Genomic DNA, 18,005 nt, shown 5'->3' with positions numbered 1-18,005 from the left:
GCAGTTAACCCACTGTTCCCCGGGCACCGTGGATGTTGATTAAGGCAGCCCCCCGCACCGCTCAGATTCAGAGGGTTAAATGCGGAAGACACATTCAGTTTTACAACTGACTAGGTACCCCCCTTTCCCTTGGGTGTATGGAACATTGCTGTGATCTTTTTTTTCAGCTCATTCATGAAACATTGGACCAGCACATTACATGTTGCATTTATATTTTTGTTAAGTATACAAATATTTTTTTGTTGCCTCTTGGGCCCCGTATGGGCATGGGCCCAGCCCCTGACTCATACAATTGACCAGTCACATTTATGAAGAAATTCTTAATTTTATATTAATCAGTTACCCAAACAAGGCAGGGCTCCCCAGTTACCCACGTTCCCCCTACCTCCTCTCCTCCACCCATCTGATGATTAGCAGAGCAACAGCAGGCGGCAGCAGTCTGTCTACACTCATTGAGAGTGGACTGCTAAAAAAATAAAAAATACAGTACCAGTCAAAGTTTGGACACACCTACTCATTCCAGAGTTTTTATTTTATTTTTACTATTTTCTACATTGTAGGTCAGTCAATCTGGAAAACTTCAAGAACTTTGAAAGTTTCTTCTAGTGCAGTTGCAAAAACCATCAAGCGCTATAATAAAACTGGCTCTCATGAGGAACGCCACAGGAAATGAAGACCAAGAGTTACCTCTGCTGCAGAGGATGTTAATTAGAGTTAACAGCCTCAGAAATTGCAGCCTAAATAAATGCTTCACAGAGTTCAAGTAACAGACACATCTCAACTAGAGGTCAACCGACTATGAGTTTTCAATGCCGATACCGATTATTGGAGGACCCCAAAAAAAAAGCCGATACCGATTAATCGGCCGATTTTACATTTTATTTATTCATTTATTTGTAATAATGACAGTTACAACAATACTGAATGAACACTTTTAGTTTATTTTAACTTAATATAATACATCAATCAAATCAATTTAGACTCAAATAAATAATGAAACATCTTTAATTTGGTTTAATTATGCAAAAACAAAGTGTTGGAGAAGAATGTAAAAGTGCAATATGTGCCATGTAAAAAAGCTAACGTTTAAGTTCCTTGCTCAGAACATGAGAACATATGAAAGCTGGTGGTTCCTTTTAACATTTGTCTTCAATATTCCCAGGTAAGAAGTTTTAGGCTGAGGTTATTGTAGAAATTATAGGACTATTATTATTTCCCTCTATACCGTTTGTATTTCAAATACCTTTGACTATTGGATGTTCTTATAGGCACTTCAGTATTGCCAGTGTAACAGTATAGCTTGCGTCCCTCTCCTCGCCCTCTACCTGGGCTCGAACCAGGATCACATCGACAATAGCCCTCGAAGCATCGTTATCCATCGCTCCACAAAAGCCGCGGCCCTTGCGGAGCAAGGGGAACAACTACCTCAAGTCTCAGAGCGAGTGACGTTTGAAACGCTATTAGCAAACCCCGCTAACTAGCTAGGCATTTCACATCGGTTATACCAGCCTAATCTCGGGAGTTGATAGGCTTGAAGTCATAAACAGCGCAATGCTTGAAGCATTGCGAAGAGCTGCTGGCCAACGCATGGATGAATGCTTACGAGCCTGCTGCTGCCGACCACCGCTCAGTCAGACTGCTCTATCAAATATCAAATCATAGACTTAATTATAACATAATAACACACAGAAATACGATCCTTAGGTCATTAATATGGTCAAATCCAGAAACGATCATTTCGAAAATAAAACGTTTATTTCAGTGAAAAACAGAGCCGTTCCGTATTTTATCTAACGGGTGGCATCCATAAGTCTAAATATTCCTGTTACATTACACAACCTTCAATGTTATGTCATAATTACGTAAACTTCTGGCAAATTAGTTCGCAACGAGCCAGGCGGCCCAAACTGTTGCATATACCCTGACTCTGGGGGTACTCCAAATAAAAATGTGATTCTCTTTTATTAATTTTTTTACAAAACAAACATCTGTGTTCAGTGAAATAACAACACAATGCCAAATAAAGGTAGCCTAGTAAAATAATTAACATCCAGTCACATTAACCGTTACTCTCTCAAGGGAAACCTTAACTCTTGTGCAGACATTTAGAAACAAAACATGACAATTTGAAAAATAAGCCACAGGAGTTTTTTGAGTGAGAATGAAGACGACTTTCGAGTAGTAAGACATGTATAAAAGCAACAGATACCATTAATAAGAAGGGGCTAGAAGCGTCTTGTATGGTGAGCTACCGAGTGGCCAGAACAAGCAAGCCCCATACTATTGTGGAGGACTTAATTCTTCCTGCTGCCGTGGATATGGCTGGAACAATTCTGGGGGAAAAGGCCCCAAAAAACAGATAATGCCTTCATCAAACAACACTGTTTCACGATGCATCAGTGACATGGCCGGAGATGTTTTGAAACAATTACTGCTTCGCATACAAATCAGTGAATTATATGCGTTACAGCTGGATGAGTCAACAGACGCGGCGGGCCTGGCACAGCTCCTGGTATATGTCCGTTATGTTGATGGGGGGTTAATTAAGGAAGACATCCTCTTCTGCAAACCACTGGAAACCAGGACAACATAAGATTATATTTTTAAAGTACTGGATAGCTTTGTGACATCAAATGGACTTTGGTGGTTAAGATGTGTTGGTATCTGTACTGATGGCGCAAAAGCCGTGACAGGGAGACATAGTGGAGTGGTAACGCGGGTGCAAGCAGTTGCTCCCGGCGCCACTTGGGTACACTGCAACATCCACCAAGAGGATCTTGCTGCCAAGGGAATGCCTGACAGCTTTGAAAGATGTTTTGGACACCACAGTGCAAATGGTTAACTTTGTTAAAGCAAGGCCCCTGAACTCTTGTGTATTTTCTGCTTTATGCAATGATATGGGCAGCGACCATGTAATGCTTTTACAACATACATAAGTGCGCTGGTTATCAAGGGGAGAAGTATTGACACGTTTTTTTATTGAGAGACGAGCTTAAAGTTTTCTTTACTGACCATAATTTTCACTTGTCTGACCGCTTGCATGATGACGTGTTTCTCACACGACTGGCCTTTCTGGCTGATGTTTTTTCTCGCCTGAATGATCTGAATCTAGGATTACAGGGACTCTCCGCAACTATATTCAATGTGTGGTACAACATTTAGGCTATGATTAAGAAGTTGGAGCTCTTTTCTGTCTGCATTAACAAGGACAACGCACAGGTCTTTCCATCATTGTATGATTTTTTTGTGTGCAAATGAACTCAATCTTATGGAAAATGTCAAATGTGATATAGCAAAGCACCTGAGTGAGCTGGGTGCGCAATTATGCAGGTACTTTCCCGAAAAGGACGACACAAACAACTGGATTCGTTATCCCTTTCATGCCCTGCCTCCACTTCACTTACCGATATCTGAACAAGAGAGCCTCATCGAAATTGCAACAAGAGGTTCTGTGAAAATATAATTTAATCATAAGCCACTGCAAGGTGAACGGATGAACTCTGCATGTGTGGTTCCCACTGTGAAGCATGGAGGAGGAGGTGTGATGGTGTGGGGGTGGCTTTGCTGGTGACATTGTCTGTGATTTATTTAGAATTCAAGGCACACTTAACCAACATGGCTACCACAGCATTCTGCGGCAATACGCCATCCCATCTGGTTTGCACTTAGTGGGACTACCATTTGTATTTCAACAGGACAATGACCCAACACACCTCCAGGCTGTGTAAGGTTTATTTGACCAAGAAGGAGAGTAATGGAGTGCTGCATCACATGACCTGGCCTCCGCAATCACCCAACCTCAACCCAATTGAGATGGTTTGGGATGATTTGGACCACAGAGGCCAAGCATCCAACAAGTGCTCAGCATATGTGGGAACTCCTTCAAGACTGTTGGAAAAGCATTCCAGGTGAAGCTGGTTAAGAGAATGCCAAGAGCGTGCAAAGCTGTCATGGCAAAGGATGCCTACTTTGAGCGTGTAAAAATCGGCTGTCCTCGGTTGCAACACTCACCACCAAGATCCAAACTTCCTCTGGAAGCAACGTCAGCACAAGAACTGTTCAGCACAAGAACTGTTCGTAGGAAGCTTCATGAAATGGGTTTCCATGGCCGAGCAGCCGTACACAAGCATAAGATCACCATCCTCCATGCCAAGCGTCGGCTGGAGTGGTTTAAAGCTCGCCGCAATTGGCTTCTGGCTCATGTGGAGCTTCCCTGTTGGACGGCGCAAATCAAGCTGATGATTGGTGTCTGGGGCTAGTCTGTGGAAGTAACTCAGTGTGTGGAAACATGTTTTCCTAAGGAGAGCACAGAGGGACAATTACTGGCAGCTGAACTATTTTTCCTGCCTGTTCTCCATGTGTTTTCTGACTCTGTGCCCCTGACCCACTGACCCCTGGGCATCAGTTGCCTCTCACACACAGTCTGCCAAGGGCAGGTCCCAGTGGATGGGACTTAGGCGCATTACCCCTCCACACACACACACACACACACACACACACACAGGTTCAGTACCACACACATGTTTCTCGTAGATGTAACATACGAATGAGCCACATTATTACCACACACGTGACACCCACAGGACGTTGTCTCGATGTCAGTCTGCTGCATGTTGTCATACATAACTTTACATCTCTCTGTGAAGAATAGTCTTATAGTAAGGATCACATTAAATTATGCCCAGCAGCAATCAAGCTTCTTACAATAATGCATACTAATGCAGCAATTAAAGGAAAAGGGAAGTGGTACAGTGTGGCAGTGGTGAATTCCCCTGATCTATGAAACAAGCCTCTTTATTGATATGTAAAGCTTTCTCTGTGTAATTGCACTGGATGTATAGAAGGTTTCATTCTTTACAGTGCCTTCAGAAAGTATTTAGACCCCTTGACTTTTTCCACATTAAATGGAATTAGGAGGAATAATGGAATGAGATGTTCGACATGCAGGTGTCCACATACTCTTTGTCATGTAGTATTTTTCATAATTTTTTTTACACTTTGACATTAAAGTATTTTGTGTAGATTGTTGACAAAAAAATGACCATTAAATATATTTTAATCGCCCTTTGTAACAACAAAATTTGGAAAATGTCAAAGGGTGTGAATACTTTCTGAAGACACTGTATATGTAAACACAGCAAAAAATAAACGTCCTCTCACTGTCAACTGCTTTTATTTTCAGCAAACTTAACATGTGTAAATATATTTATGAACATAAGATTCAACAACTGAGACATAACCTGAACAAATTCCACAGGCATGTGACTAACAGAAATTGAATAATGTGTCCCTGAACAAAGGGGGGGTCAAAATCAAAGTAACGGTCAGTATCTGGTGTGGCCACCAGCTGCATTAAGTACCACAGTGAATCTCCTCATGGACTGCACCAGATTTGCCAGTTCTTGCTGTGAGATGTTACCCCACTCTTCCACCAAGGCACCTGCAAGTTCCCAGACTTTTCTGGGGGGAATGGCCCTAGCCTTCACTCATAGTAGCCACTTCTGCTAGCCAGTAAGAATAGCTAGCTACAAACTATTCAACAATACCAGCAACTTTTCTTCTAAGACATATTCAACTCTTGAATAATGCAACAATTCACAAGCATGTGCAAGCAATTAAAGGGTTTATTTTCTCATCCATACACATTAAATTAGCTGACAATACACAGCTAACTCCTGCTGCTTGCTTGCAAAGCTTTTTGCCTCAGGATGGTGGCTCTGCACAGCCAAGCAAAAAACATACAGTTGAGATTACTTTTCTTAAAGGTACTGTGACAATTTCAGAATGTAACAGGCTGTTCCTACAATTTCAGGTAAAATCTCAATAAAACAAGTTTCTGATAATAAGGAAAACACCTATATATTTCAGCTATTTAAAAAATATTGCTCTGCTATTAAGTATTTTACTGTAGAGCATTTGGCTCAATGAGACAATTCTATTTCTATTGACACTGCAATGCTCGGAGGGGGGTGACTCTCGAAGAAGGCTCGACCGCGACCTCCTGAGGTAGCGGGCGAGACGTGTGCGTTTCACAGTTTTACATCACAGTAAAAGGTGGATTCTCTGGATTTTTTTTCTGATACCTTTCGAGAATGTCTCGAGATGCCCTCTAGTCTAAAAAGGGTTTAAGGCACATTGCCAATGACAAGTCTCAATCAAGTCTTTAACCACAGCCTTCTCAGCTAAAGTGGCCAGCGAAGGTTCAGAAATAGGAAAGGAGACGTCCCCCTTCCATAGCTCTGAATTTAAACAGCTTCCGAACCGACGGAAGCAGTCAATCAGCTGGTCCTCTGTGATTTCAGCCTCAGTGATTTTGAGTTCCGCTTAAGTCCGGTGCCATGCTTCAGTGTGTATCTGCCAAGAAAAAACAACAACAAAACTTTACAATCGGTGTTAGATCAGATAATTTTAAGTACATGTAGTGTGTTATAAAAGCATGTAAACAATTATTGAATTCCATTTCATTCCATTTAAATGTTGAATGTTTGCCGCTCTCCTTACGATGACTTACTGGGATAAGGAGCAGAGCAGGCAGAATCAGAATGAATGCATAAGTGAGTGCAGCAGTCTCCAGATTGACTGTGTTGTGGCATCAGAGCCGAGCATGCAGTGTGCCTCTCTCTCCCTCCTGTCCATGTCCTCCTCTGGGACTGGGACCCAGATACACAGTGACAGACAGAGAGTGGGCGTACCGGGGCACAGCTTCCTTCACCTGTCACTGAACAGAGGAGGGGGGAACCACACATGCTCCCCTTCGCAGGCTTGTCTTCTCTATAAACCCTTTTGTTGTTTCCCCAAGAGGGCAACACACAGACTCCCAGTCAGGAAGCTCATACATTTTTGCCATAACAACACATAAATGAGACCAAATGACTCTAACTTTCTCCTGCTCCCTGCATTGAGGGTGTCAGAATGCATTTCAATAAGGCAGTCAAGTAAAAACAGAGGCAGAGAAATGCAGGCATCTCATGTTTGGCAGTGTTGAAATATGAATGGCCTCACACACAAACAAACACAGAGACACATGCATGAGTTCATCCAGACCTGGGTTTTAGCAAATTAATTTCTGTTTGCAGTGCTATGCAGGAATAATAGGGAAGCTCAAAGCTGTTCCACTGAACCACTGAAACTAGAATATCGCTTCAAATATGGCTGCTGGTCTCGAGTGATGGGGGATCATAGCTTAGGCTGGCAGTTGATAAAGAGGAATTAGCATAGAGACATCAAAAAATGTATCAATTATTTTTTGCTCTGTTCTAGTCCTCATGGCATAAACATTGTTGATGACTTCAGCTGGTTTGTCTGTTGAATGGACGGAGGCGGTTTAAAATGATGATACAGGATTTTCCTTTGCAGGTGAATATCTGAGTGTGGTATCTCTGAGCTGCACTGGAGTAGAAATGTCATGAGGACAGCCTCATAGTAATAAGCCAACTCCCCAAACAAATAACACATTTATACTATTCTGTCTGTGCTCTGTACCACTGCTGTCCTTTGCCACTGACATTCAAATAACCTTTCTTCTGCTGTGCAATTGGGAATAAAAAAAGCGCTCATTCTGTTCTGTTAGACTACAACATGACAGCAGTGCCTTGGCAGATGAAAAGAGGCAGGATCTGATTCTAGCTCTTGTTATGCTGTCTGTCTGACAGTCATGGGTTTCAATTTAGCATAGACTATGTTAATCAAACTACAGCTGATCTCCACTGGCAAAGGGGGAAATTAATCTAGCAGTCAAAATGGGGGGGAACTATTGAATAAAAATGTTGCTTGCTGAGCACTTGCCAGCTAGTCCACTGACCGTACGAATGGTATTTTTCCTGTGTGAACTGTATCTAGTAAGAGATTATACTAACAGGTTCCTGTATTGTAGCCCTGTGTGTAGTCATGTGTTCGTTTTCAACATTTGCTTTGTTGTTGTGTTGTGAAATGTTTAGTAGAGAATTTGATTAAACTGTTTTGTCCCTGTTTGTTGGAATGGAGAGCCATTGTTAATCTGCCCATAATGCTGCTCTGTACAAAGGCCCAGAATCGCTGTCCAATCACTTACATAATCTCCAATATGAGCCCACTGGCTTGCGTCATTTGGTCACTGACAGCTGTCAACACACACTCACACCCCCAACATTCCCATCACTATAGCTGCAGTCTTACATATTCTGCCTCTTGGTAAGAGGCTGTTACATGTACCACACATATACACTTCAAATGAATGATCCATTTAGTGATGTTAGATGTTGTGTCCAATGAAACGGCAGATGAAGACAGTACTCCTTACTCTATGAGGTCTTCCATCACTCAGAGATATGGTATGTATTTTATTACTCTACGTGTAACACCCTTGTAATAGTCCAGTGATCTAATAGCTGTCAGCCTCAGTTTGTGACTGTAATGTAAGGGATCACCCTAATCTTCTGAAGGTTATGTCAGTACAGTAGTCCAGTGGTTGAGGAAAATCTGAGTTTGCAGTGGGAATAACTAGGAGAGCTGTAGTGATTTGTATGTCAATATTTGCACTGCTGCAAATTCCTGTGCTATTCAATTTTGACAGAATATCGTTTTTTGGTCTGGGAAAAAAAATGCCTTGCTAGAATTAGATCTGGGGGATATGAAAAATCCCATTCTGAAAAGAAAAACCTTGTCTCCAATGAGTTGTAATGTAGCATTAAGAATTCACATCCAATATTCACCATTAAAGGATCAACCTTTAATAATTGATATATCTTCAATATATTTAGTCAACACCACACTTTTCCTCGCTCATAAATTATGCTCTCCAGGTACAAACAAAGTATAGCATATTTGAGAGGCGCAGGGGAAAATGCTCACTCTGACAACAACTGTCTTTGTGGTGCTTATGTCAGCGCTAAAGCACTAGTTACAGAACGCAGTACGCTATGACAGAGTCCCGGGGAGCAGTTAGCATGGGTAAGGCAAAACCTTTGTTTTCTTTTTGTAAACGATTTTCTGTTCATTTTCTGGGCTTTAATAAGTGCAGTGTTCTCTTCATGTGGGCTTTGATCTCAGGGCTATTTGGTACACAATGAAGGGCAGAGGGGGACACAGAGGGGGCTTCAATTGTACATGTGCTCCGAGTGACACGTCATCCTCAGTCTCCAAAGGGCCTTTATGTGATGTGAATCAGTGTCCTTGAACTGCACAGCGACGAACACAGACAGAGCCCCTCTAACAAGCTGTGCCCTATGAGGAGCTGGACTTCAATACAACATGAGGCTAGGCTACTACACAGTCCTCTCACCATACTCTGTCCATTCTGAAATCCAAAGCCAGCCACACCAGAGTTTTATCCTCCACCGAGGATCTTAGTCATTACCTTTTTCATTCTTTCTGTGGATGGATATTTTGTGACGCCGTGAATGCTGCGGTAGGATTCACAGTACATTATCTGTGTACCTCAGCAGGTCCCCCTTCTCTTTGATGTGGCCTGTGTGTGGAGGCCATCTCACAGTGTTGTGAGTAATGGGAGGCTGCTGAGATGGGCTTTAGCATGACTGCCCGTCTCACTGTGCCTGGCTTTGATGTCCTAAGCAGGCGGCAGGGCTGCCTGGCAGGCAGAGGCAGTGAGGGAACATGGCAGGCAGACAGGGGAGATAGGCAGCCAGGAAGACAGACAGGCAAGCAGGCCGACGGGCAGGCAGACAGGCCGACAGGCAGGCAGAAAGGCTGACAGGCAGGGAGGGAGACAGGCAGGGAGGCCGACAGGCAGGCAGGGAGACAGGCAGGCAGGGAGACAGGCAGGCAGGGAGACAGACAGGCAGGGAGGCTGACAGGCAGGCAGGGAGACAGGCAGGCAGGGAGACAAGCAGGCAGACAGGCAGGCAGGGAGACAGGCAGGCAGACAGGCAGGCAGGGAGGCCGACAGGCAGGCAGGGAGACAGGCAGGCAGGGAGACAGGCAGGCAGGCAGGGAGGCCGACAGGCAGGCAGGGAGACAGGCAGGCAGACAGGCAGGCAGGGAGGCTGACAGGCAGGCAGGGAGACAGGCAGGCAGACAGGCAGGCAGGGAGGCCGACAGGCAGGCAGGGAGACAGACAGGCAGGCAGGGAGACAGACAGGCAGGCAGGGAGACAGGCAGGCAGGGAGGCCGACAGGCAGGCAGGGAGACAGGCAGGCAGGGAGACAGGCAGGCAGGGAGACAGGCAGGCAGGCACGGCGAATGGGTTCAGCAGCAGTGAGCAGCGCTGGTCAAGCCCAGACACAGAGCCAGCAGCTGCCTGCCTCACACAGAGAGGCAGTTAACACCACAGCTCGTGTCAATAGATATTGACTCCCAGATCTGAAGTACTTAGTCACAGTGCCTTTTAGTCTGACCATCGCCCCCTGCGGGAATTCATTTTAAACCACTCACACTATTTGAAGTGTAGTCTGACTGGGAGCCCCAAGATCAGCCATTCATCAGGGCAGCTTGCTCAGTTATACCCAAATATTGACTTGAACTGATGGCGTAGGTGACTTAATGGCTTATTTGATGTCATTATTCTGTATTTATTCTTCATGTATCTCTACCAGAAAACTGCTTATTTCACTGTTAAAATGACCATAGATTTAGATTTTTTTTTTTTTTTACATAGCAAACCACAAAGCCTCTACCTAGTCAGAATGGAAATAAACCCTTTTTTACTGTTGAGTGCACCCAGCATTCAGAGGTTTGTGTAGTAGTGGAGTAGAGGGTGTTAGTTGGTGAGGCTTTGTGCACTCAGGTCCTCGCTGCTGCAGATAGGGCTTTGTGAGCTATCCTCATCTGTGTGTGTGCCCAGCCTAGCCCAGCGCACCACCGTTTCCACTCCCTCTGCCTTCACCTGATGTGGCACAGTCTCTGTCAGGCCTGAGCGAGCATCCAGCCAGTCCTGCTTCTTCTCACAGCTAGGGGGGGGGGGGGGGGGGGACGAGCAGCAGCTTAAGCCTGGAGGAGCTCAGAGCCTGGAGCCTGTGGGCAAGAGAAGGGGCTGAGAGCTGGGAGCTGGGAGCTGGGAACTGGCCTCAGTGGAGAGGAGGTGGCTATAGGCAGTCATAGTGACAGCCCTGCACTGCCACCCAATGGCCAGGGCCCATCAACACAGCCCTGTTTCTCCACCACCACCCCAGCAAGTTTTAAAGGCCCATTGTAGTCAAGATTCTGTTTTACTGTGTTTTGTATCATATTGTACAACAGCTAATGAAACTAAGTCTGTAAAAGTGTGATAAAATGTGATCAGTGTTATTTCCTGATTGTATTTTCAACCAGCAACTATCTACACAGGGCCTTCTAAAAAGCCTGTTTTCATTGGCGTCTTGTCTGGTGACATCACCAAGTGGTAAATTAATGAATAGACCAATAACAAAGATAGTTCCAAACCAATCTGCCAATAACCGTTAGTTTTAAGTTTCCCCCTCCCCCTTAAAACACTCCCAGACAGTCCTAGCAAAATTCTTGCTTGAGAAATAGTTTTTTTGCTTGCTACCCAGAAATGATTTGGTATTGATATAAAAATGGCTGCATTGGGCCTTTAATTACTGCACGCTTCACTTATTATGTAAGTAATGAGGCTGAAAATTCGCAACACACTGCACCTCAAATGCTCATGCAGGTAGAACACAAAAACAAACAACGGAGTGCACTGCCCTTAATGCCAGTGTTCATACAGAGATAACCAAAACAACAACCGACTCGACACAATGCAGAAATTCATAATGATTAATTATAAAGTAACCCTCTCAGCGAGCCTGTCAAAACCTGGCTCCTGGTACGTTTTCCCTCTAATCTAGGCAGACTATGTGCATTAGCCTCCATTGTACCGCAGGATACACAGCCATCTAGGTGTTTTCCATATGAGAACTGACTAGCGCGTGTGCCACTGCTCTCTTTGTTCATTTTACTGAAATGTAGGCTAATTCTGCTTCTAGGAGCGAGGTCTAGTTGACTCTACCAGTGATAAGAGTGCAGGCTAACAGAGATTCCTGAATGGAGGGACTGTGTGTGTAAAGTGGTACACGGTTAGTGTATCAGCGGCCATCCCCTGGGCATGCCTCGGGGACACTGACATTATCCACATGACACAACAGACGCTCCCAGGCAGCTGATGAGGCCTCTGGATGGAGCCTCAGTGAAGGCCCATTTGATGTGATCAAATTCATTTGAAGGGATTGGATGTGAAGGTAATACAGAGCTCCAGTCTACCCTGGCCTGAAAGACCGACCGCTCTAGAAGAGGACTAGGCCTGGTGTTTAAAGCTAGTGGAGAGACTACTTTGTCATAGCGTGCACTGGATGGAATGGCTCATGAAGAGTAAAATTATACATTTTCAGCACAAGTAAGAGAAGGCGGTTTGATAGTGCTCTTTGCTTTGATTAACTACCTGTGCAGTTGTAGGGAACCACTATAGAGCAGGAATCCAACTGTAATCTTTCCTCCTTGTAGATCAGATAGCTTAGTTTGTCTGGTGCTACGGAGTGCTGTAGCGGTGGCAGCCTAAGATGCTGGCATTATAGATACAGATCTAGTGTCGAGGCAGAGCGAGACGTGGCGTCAGAGGCCGCAGTGATAAAGCATGAGAGCTGTAGCACAGGCTGGGTGTTCTGTGTCTCAGCTGCCTCTCTGTGTCCTGCTGCCCTGTGGCGTGCTGCTCTACTCCTGTGCAGGAGACCGGGATGGATGAGACCTGCCCCCACATGCCTGTGTCCTCTGTGCCCGCTAAATCACACACAGGCCTGTCAGCAGTGGAACACTGTCACCCCCACTGAACTCTACTGCACTTTACTACTGTTTCAACCAACAGCCTCCATCCCCTTCCAACCACCTCTCTGGGCCTCATATAGCTACTCCACAGCCCAATAGGAATGTTATCATTTTTGTGGCCATACTGGATTGAATCTGGGCTTACTGCTTGGGTTTGGCGGGTTTTGAAGTCATGTTTTCCACTGGAGAATAATAGTCTGTCATTCAGTAGGGCTAGGATTACCACTGTGTAGTGGAATGGGGTTTGTGGGTCGCTGTGACTTTTCCTTATGTAATTTGTGCCTGCAATATCAATTGACACTTTGTTTACAGTGGTTGGCACGTGGCTCAGTGAAGACTTAAAATGGCCTCCTTCATGCACGACTCGATGTGTTGTGTAGAAGTGAGGATTCAAAGCAAATGGATGATATATTTTTCAAGCACAGTGCTCTTTCATGTATCAGCATGCATCCAAGGTGAAGGTGTTGTTCTGTAACTTGTGACAGCAAAATGTTGTTTTTTTTTCCTCTCCAGCTCAAATCGAAATAATTCCCTGCAAGATCTGTGGAGACAAATCATCAGGCATCCATTACGGTGTGATAACATGCGAAGGCTGTAAGGTAAGCTCCCAGAGAATGAACATGTGGGTGTTAGGGGGAAAGGAGAGAGACAGGAAGCAGAAAAAGTGGAGAAACTTACAAAGAAATACCTTTGAACATGTTGTCTAACTTTTTAAACAATCTTGCGAGAGACTATAAAATGTAAACACACAGAGAGCATCGTCATTAAAATGGTCAAGCCACACAGAGGACATCACAGAGCCTCACTATTAGCAGGACAAAGTGACTCCTCTGCCTTGTACTGCCTCCCTTCCCAGGGACCTGCTGCTTCAGTGTTTCTCCTTCTGCTGCAGCTTGTTTTTCTTGAAATAAAATCATCAAAAGAAGAAGTTCTTTGAATTATAACGGATTGTTGGCTGTATGCCGCTTTTATTGAAGATAGCTTTTGTACTGTTTCAAATACACCAGGCATTCACGTTGAGGGGAATGTATCTTGTGCTTCTAGTGTATTCTTGATCCTGTGCTTGTCACCAGGCGAGTCATTAGTATTCCTCTGACAGGCAGCAGCACCTTTGCTGTTTTCCTCCTGTGTTACAGAGAGACAGGGGCTCATTCAGCTGCTCCTCAGAGCGCCTCTCTCTCTCGCTCTCTCAGGCGCTAGCTGCCGGGAGAAACAAAACGCGGAAGAATAAGCTGCTGAAATGTTTCTTTAATGATTGCTAATTACTCCAGGCAGAGAGGCATTTAATGATATGTGCGAGTACAAGAGTTTGGACCATAAATCACAGCATTATTAAAGAGTGCTGCTTGTCACTAGCAGTTCTAGCCTGGCTCCCGTAATGGCTGCCATTTATGAAGCAACTTGGCAGCTGTCAGCTGTTTTCTTGTAATTAAACAGCCAATGAGCAGCTAATTAAGACATATGTGTATGGAGCAGTGGAGTGGGGCATGTTAATGATGTGCCGGAATCAATTCATTAAGTCAAAGGATGAGGAATCCAATCGGGGTGCGTGTGCCATCCTGTGTGCCATCCTTTAGCGCCGCACATGTTGGAGCCCTGTTAATCAACACTAATAACCCAGACTATAGAAAGATACTGCCTACCATTACGATCACAGCCAAACACACCACCCCCTGCAGTACACATTGTTAAAACACATCAATAAAACAACATAGAGCTTTATACAACTGATACTAGAACACAATAGCCTGCAAAGCACTGGCATGGCAGTATTCTTGTACATTTATTTTAGCGACAGTACCCTCCATAGTGATGAATATTGTCGGCTTCATCACTCTCAATAAGTACCCAGTGAAACACAATATCCTTTTATGTTTACAGGAATAAAAGCCAATCAGTCATTGGATACAGCAGGGCCACTGTGGTTAATATTATAATCAGTGCGGTCTCCCCCTCCCTCTCTCCGGTCTTAGGGCTTCTTCAGGAGGAGTCAACAGAGCAATGCGGCCTACTCATGCCCCCGTCAGAAGAACTGCCTGATCGACCGCACCAGCCGCAACCGCTGCCAGCACTGCCGGCTGCAGAAGTGTCTGGCAGTGGGCATGTCACGGGACGGTACGTACAGCGTCTAGTCGACAGGAGGGGACAGACATGCTTCTAAGGCAGCACAATCCATGAAAGTGAATAGAATATTATAGACAAGTAGAACAACTGGAATATGCTCTGACTGAATTACTGATAGATGTAACAGATTGTTATATCATAACGGACACCACTCTTAATGTGGTTAGAGTAGGAAATGGTGGTCTAGACAAACGTCAGTGATGTCGCTGCCTGTGTATGTTCCACTAGTAATTGGCGTGGCCGTGGGGGTAAATTGGCAGGTGTGACAGAAAGTAGGTCTGATGAATAGAGGGTTGTTAGGAGGTGTCATTAGTGCTGGACTGGTGCAGGTGAGGCGGGGGGATGGGAGAACACAGGTGAGTGTCTATGGGGGAGGAGGGGGTCAGAGTTGAGAATTATGGTCTAGACCAGGGTTTCACCGACTTTGCCCTAGCACTACACAGCTGATTCAAATAACCAGCTCATATTCTAGCTTTGATTATTTGAATAAGCTGTGTATGCAATGGGCAAAAATCTAAATGTGCAGTCCCCAGAACACTGTCTGAGAGGGGCGGTCACTCTCATGACCAGCTCTGTTTAGTCTGCAGGACTCCGTGAAACACAAAGCCTGTCTTGTATCTGATATCCCTGTCATATACAAACCAAGATCTCATTATTTTACCATGCCTGCTTTTTCTGTCAGCTTTTTGGTATACCTGTAAGAGGTAGGGGTAAAATGGTCAATTAAAGCCACCTAAAGACCTAATCATGGTTCCTCCATTTTCTCAATCGTGTAACCAAAATACAGGTATCAGGTCTGTGTGAATAGTTCTCAGCTTTTTTTTCCAGTAAATAAATTAACACGTCCATTGTTTAACACCTCTCTAATTTGAAATGCAAAACGCCCACAATGGTTTAACATCAGTAGCACAGAGAGGCTCCTGTCTAGAGTACATACAGTACAGACTTGAAATCATTCGCCACTTTAATAAATGGAACACTAGTAAATTTAATAATGTCACTTTAATAATGTTTCCATATCTTGCATTACTCATCTCATATGTATATACTGTATTCTATACTATCTATTGCATCTTAGCCTATGCTGCTCTGACATTGCTCATCCATATATTTATATTTATATATTCGTATTCCTTTACTTAGATTTGTGTGTATTAGGTAGTTGTTGTGGAATTGTTAGATGTTACTTGTTAGATATTGCTACACTGTCGGAACTAGAAGCACAAGCATTTCACTACACTGCAATAACATCTGCTAACCATGTGTATGTGACCAATAACGATTTGATTTGAACACCCCCACCCCTCCCAATTCGCCAGTTTCCCACTGATATGTATGAAAAGGGTATATCTGCAAGAAAGTTGTAAATAAGGGGCTCTTTGAAAGGGGTTCGTATATACATTGCCTTGTATTTTTACAGATGATATACCACATAAATCTTCTGTCTGAAATGGGTATGAGTTGACCCGTAAGCTGTGACTAATTCGGGCTTACTGTAGGTTGCTCCCTTGTTGGAGTTTTTATGCAATAAAGATGTTAGTGTTTAAGGTTTCGTTAATACCCACTGAAACACATACATCTCCTTACCTGGTATAGACAGGCTAAACTTGAGACACAGGCCAGTGTTATGTCAGTTTCAGTAGTGAAGGAGTGTCTGCTCTCTCCCTCCCTCTCTCCCTACAGCGGTGAAGTTTGGGCGCATGTCGAAGAAGCAGCGGGACAGCCTGTATGCGGAGGTGCAGAAACACCGGCTGCAGCAGGCGCAGCGTGACCACCAGCAGCAGCCCGGCGAGGCTGAGCCACTCACACCCACCTACGGCCTCTCGGCCAATGGCCTCACAGAGCTCCACGATGACCTCAGTGGCTATATGGACAGCCACACCCCCGACGGCTGCAAGCCCGATTCAGCAGTCAGCAGCTTCTACCTGGACATCCAGCCCTCCCCTGACCAGTCCGGCCTGGACATCAATGGCATCAAGCCTGAGCCCATCTGCGACTTCGCCCCCGGCTCAGGCTTCTTCCCCTACTGCTCCTTTACCAACGGAGAGACATCCCCCACCGTGTCCATGGCTGAGCTAGGTGAGGAGCAGGGGGAGACGGGAGGAGGGGGGAGAACAACTCAACCGTGGGGCAAACGACACAAAGGTTTCTTAAAATAGCAGTAGGTTGGAGACTCATCTCCAACACTCATTAAAATAGCCTCTTTTTTTGTAATTAGTTTCCATTAATTAGGGCCAATCAGGATCCAGCAGGGCACTCATCTGGGGAAATCATTTTTTTAGGCTCCCCTGTGCCTTGGAACTCCTTTTAACAGATGTGTTTTCAAAATCATTTACATTTTTATACTCAATATTTCTCTCTGAACAAATGTGACCTTTGTTTCAGTGAGTAATATTGTGCGGCTGACTGCCCCACCTCCCCCTCTGTTTGGGTCACAGTTAGATTGGGTTTGACTGAAGCTTCAGCTGGGAGCTTCCTGGAGGCAGTAAAAGGAAATGTCAACAAGCCTCTTCCCAGTCAAAAAAAAGCCCACACTCTCCTCCTCCTAGTTGAAAGCTCAGTAAATAAATTGTATTTTTATATGGTGTATTTCATCTGTGAGGTCTTCCCATTCCCTGTGAGCAGCATTCAGGTCTGACACTGTTCTGATGTGCTGTGCTGTGCTATGTGGTTGTGTTGCAGAGCACCTGGCCCAGAACATCTCCAAGTCCCACATGGAGACGTGTCAGTACCTGAGAGAGGAGCTGCAGCAGATGACCTGGCAGGCCTTCCTGCAGGAGGAGATGGAGAGCTACCAGATCAAGGTATGGTAAACTGCCACCTTCCATCACCAGTATCACGACCATATGAACAGTACTCACTGTTCTGGAAACACAACACAACACAACTCCTGGGTCGTTCCACAAAATGAGTCCCTTTTGCATCCCTTTGAGTATACAAAAAATTAGGACACCTGCTCTTTCCATGACAGACTGACCAGGTGAAAGCTATGATCCCTTATTGATGTCAACTGTTAACGGCCTTGTTATGCTCCAACCGCTCAGTTTTCCACCACAAAACACCAGAAAATGTTTTTTAAAAAAGAGTGCTTTTACACTATGATTTGAGTATCAGATCTTCAATGTTCTTTTTTTTGCACCTTAAAA

The 18,005-nt window shown here is 44.7% G+C and overlaps 1 protein-coding gene across 2 annotated transcripts in view; it reads left to right on the top strand.

Annotated features, from left to right (window-relative positions):
• The window catches only part of LOC115109412 (nuclear receptor ROR-alpha A), a 293,549-nt gene that overhangs the window by 261,634 nt on the left and 13,910 nt on the right, over window positions 1-18,005 (top strand). For both annotated transcript variants that reach the window (XM_029634268.2, XM_029634269.1), the window contains 4 exons: window positions 13,249-13,334; window positions 14,709-14,850; window positions 16,543-16,938; window positions 17,542-17,663. In XM_029634268.2, the coding sequence (XP_029490128.1) occupies window positions 13,249-13,334; window positions 14,709-14,850; window positions 16,543-16,938; window positions 17,542-17,663 (746 nt within the window). The remainder of the gene's footprint in view (window positions 1-13,248; window positions 13,335-14,708; window positions 14,851-16,542; window positions 16,939-17,541; window positions 17,664-18,005) is intronic.

This window comes from Oncorhynchus nerka, linkage group LG25 (assembly GCF_034236695.1).
Source record: "Oncorhynchus nerka isolate Pitt River linkage group LG25, Oner_Uvic_2.0, whole genome shotgun sequence".
Lineage (NCBI taxonomy): Eukaryota > Metazoa > Chordata > Actinopteri > Salmoniformes > Salmonidae > Oncorhynchus > Oncorhynchus nerka.
Note: the sequence above shows the minus strand (reverse complement) of the source record. Positions and strands in the feature narration are given on the sequence as shown.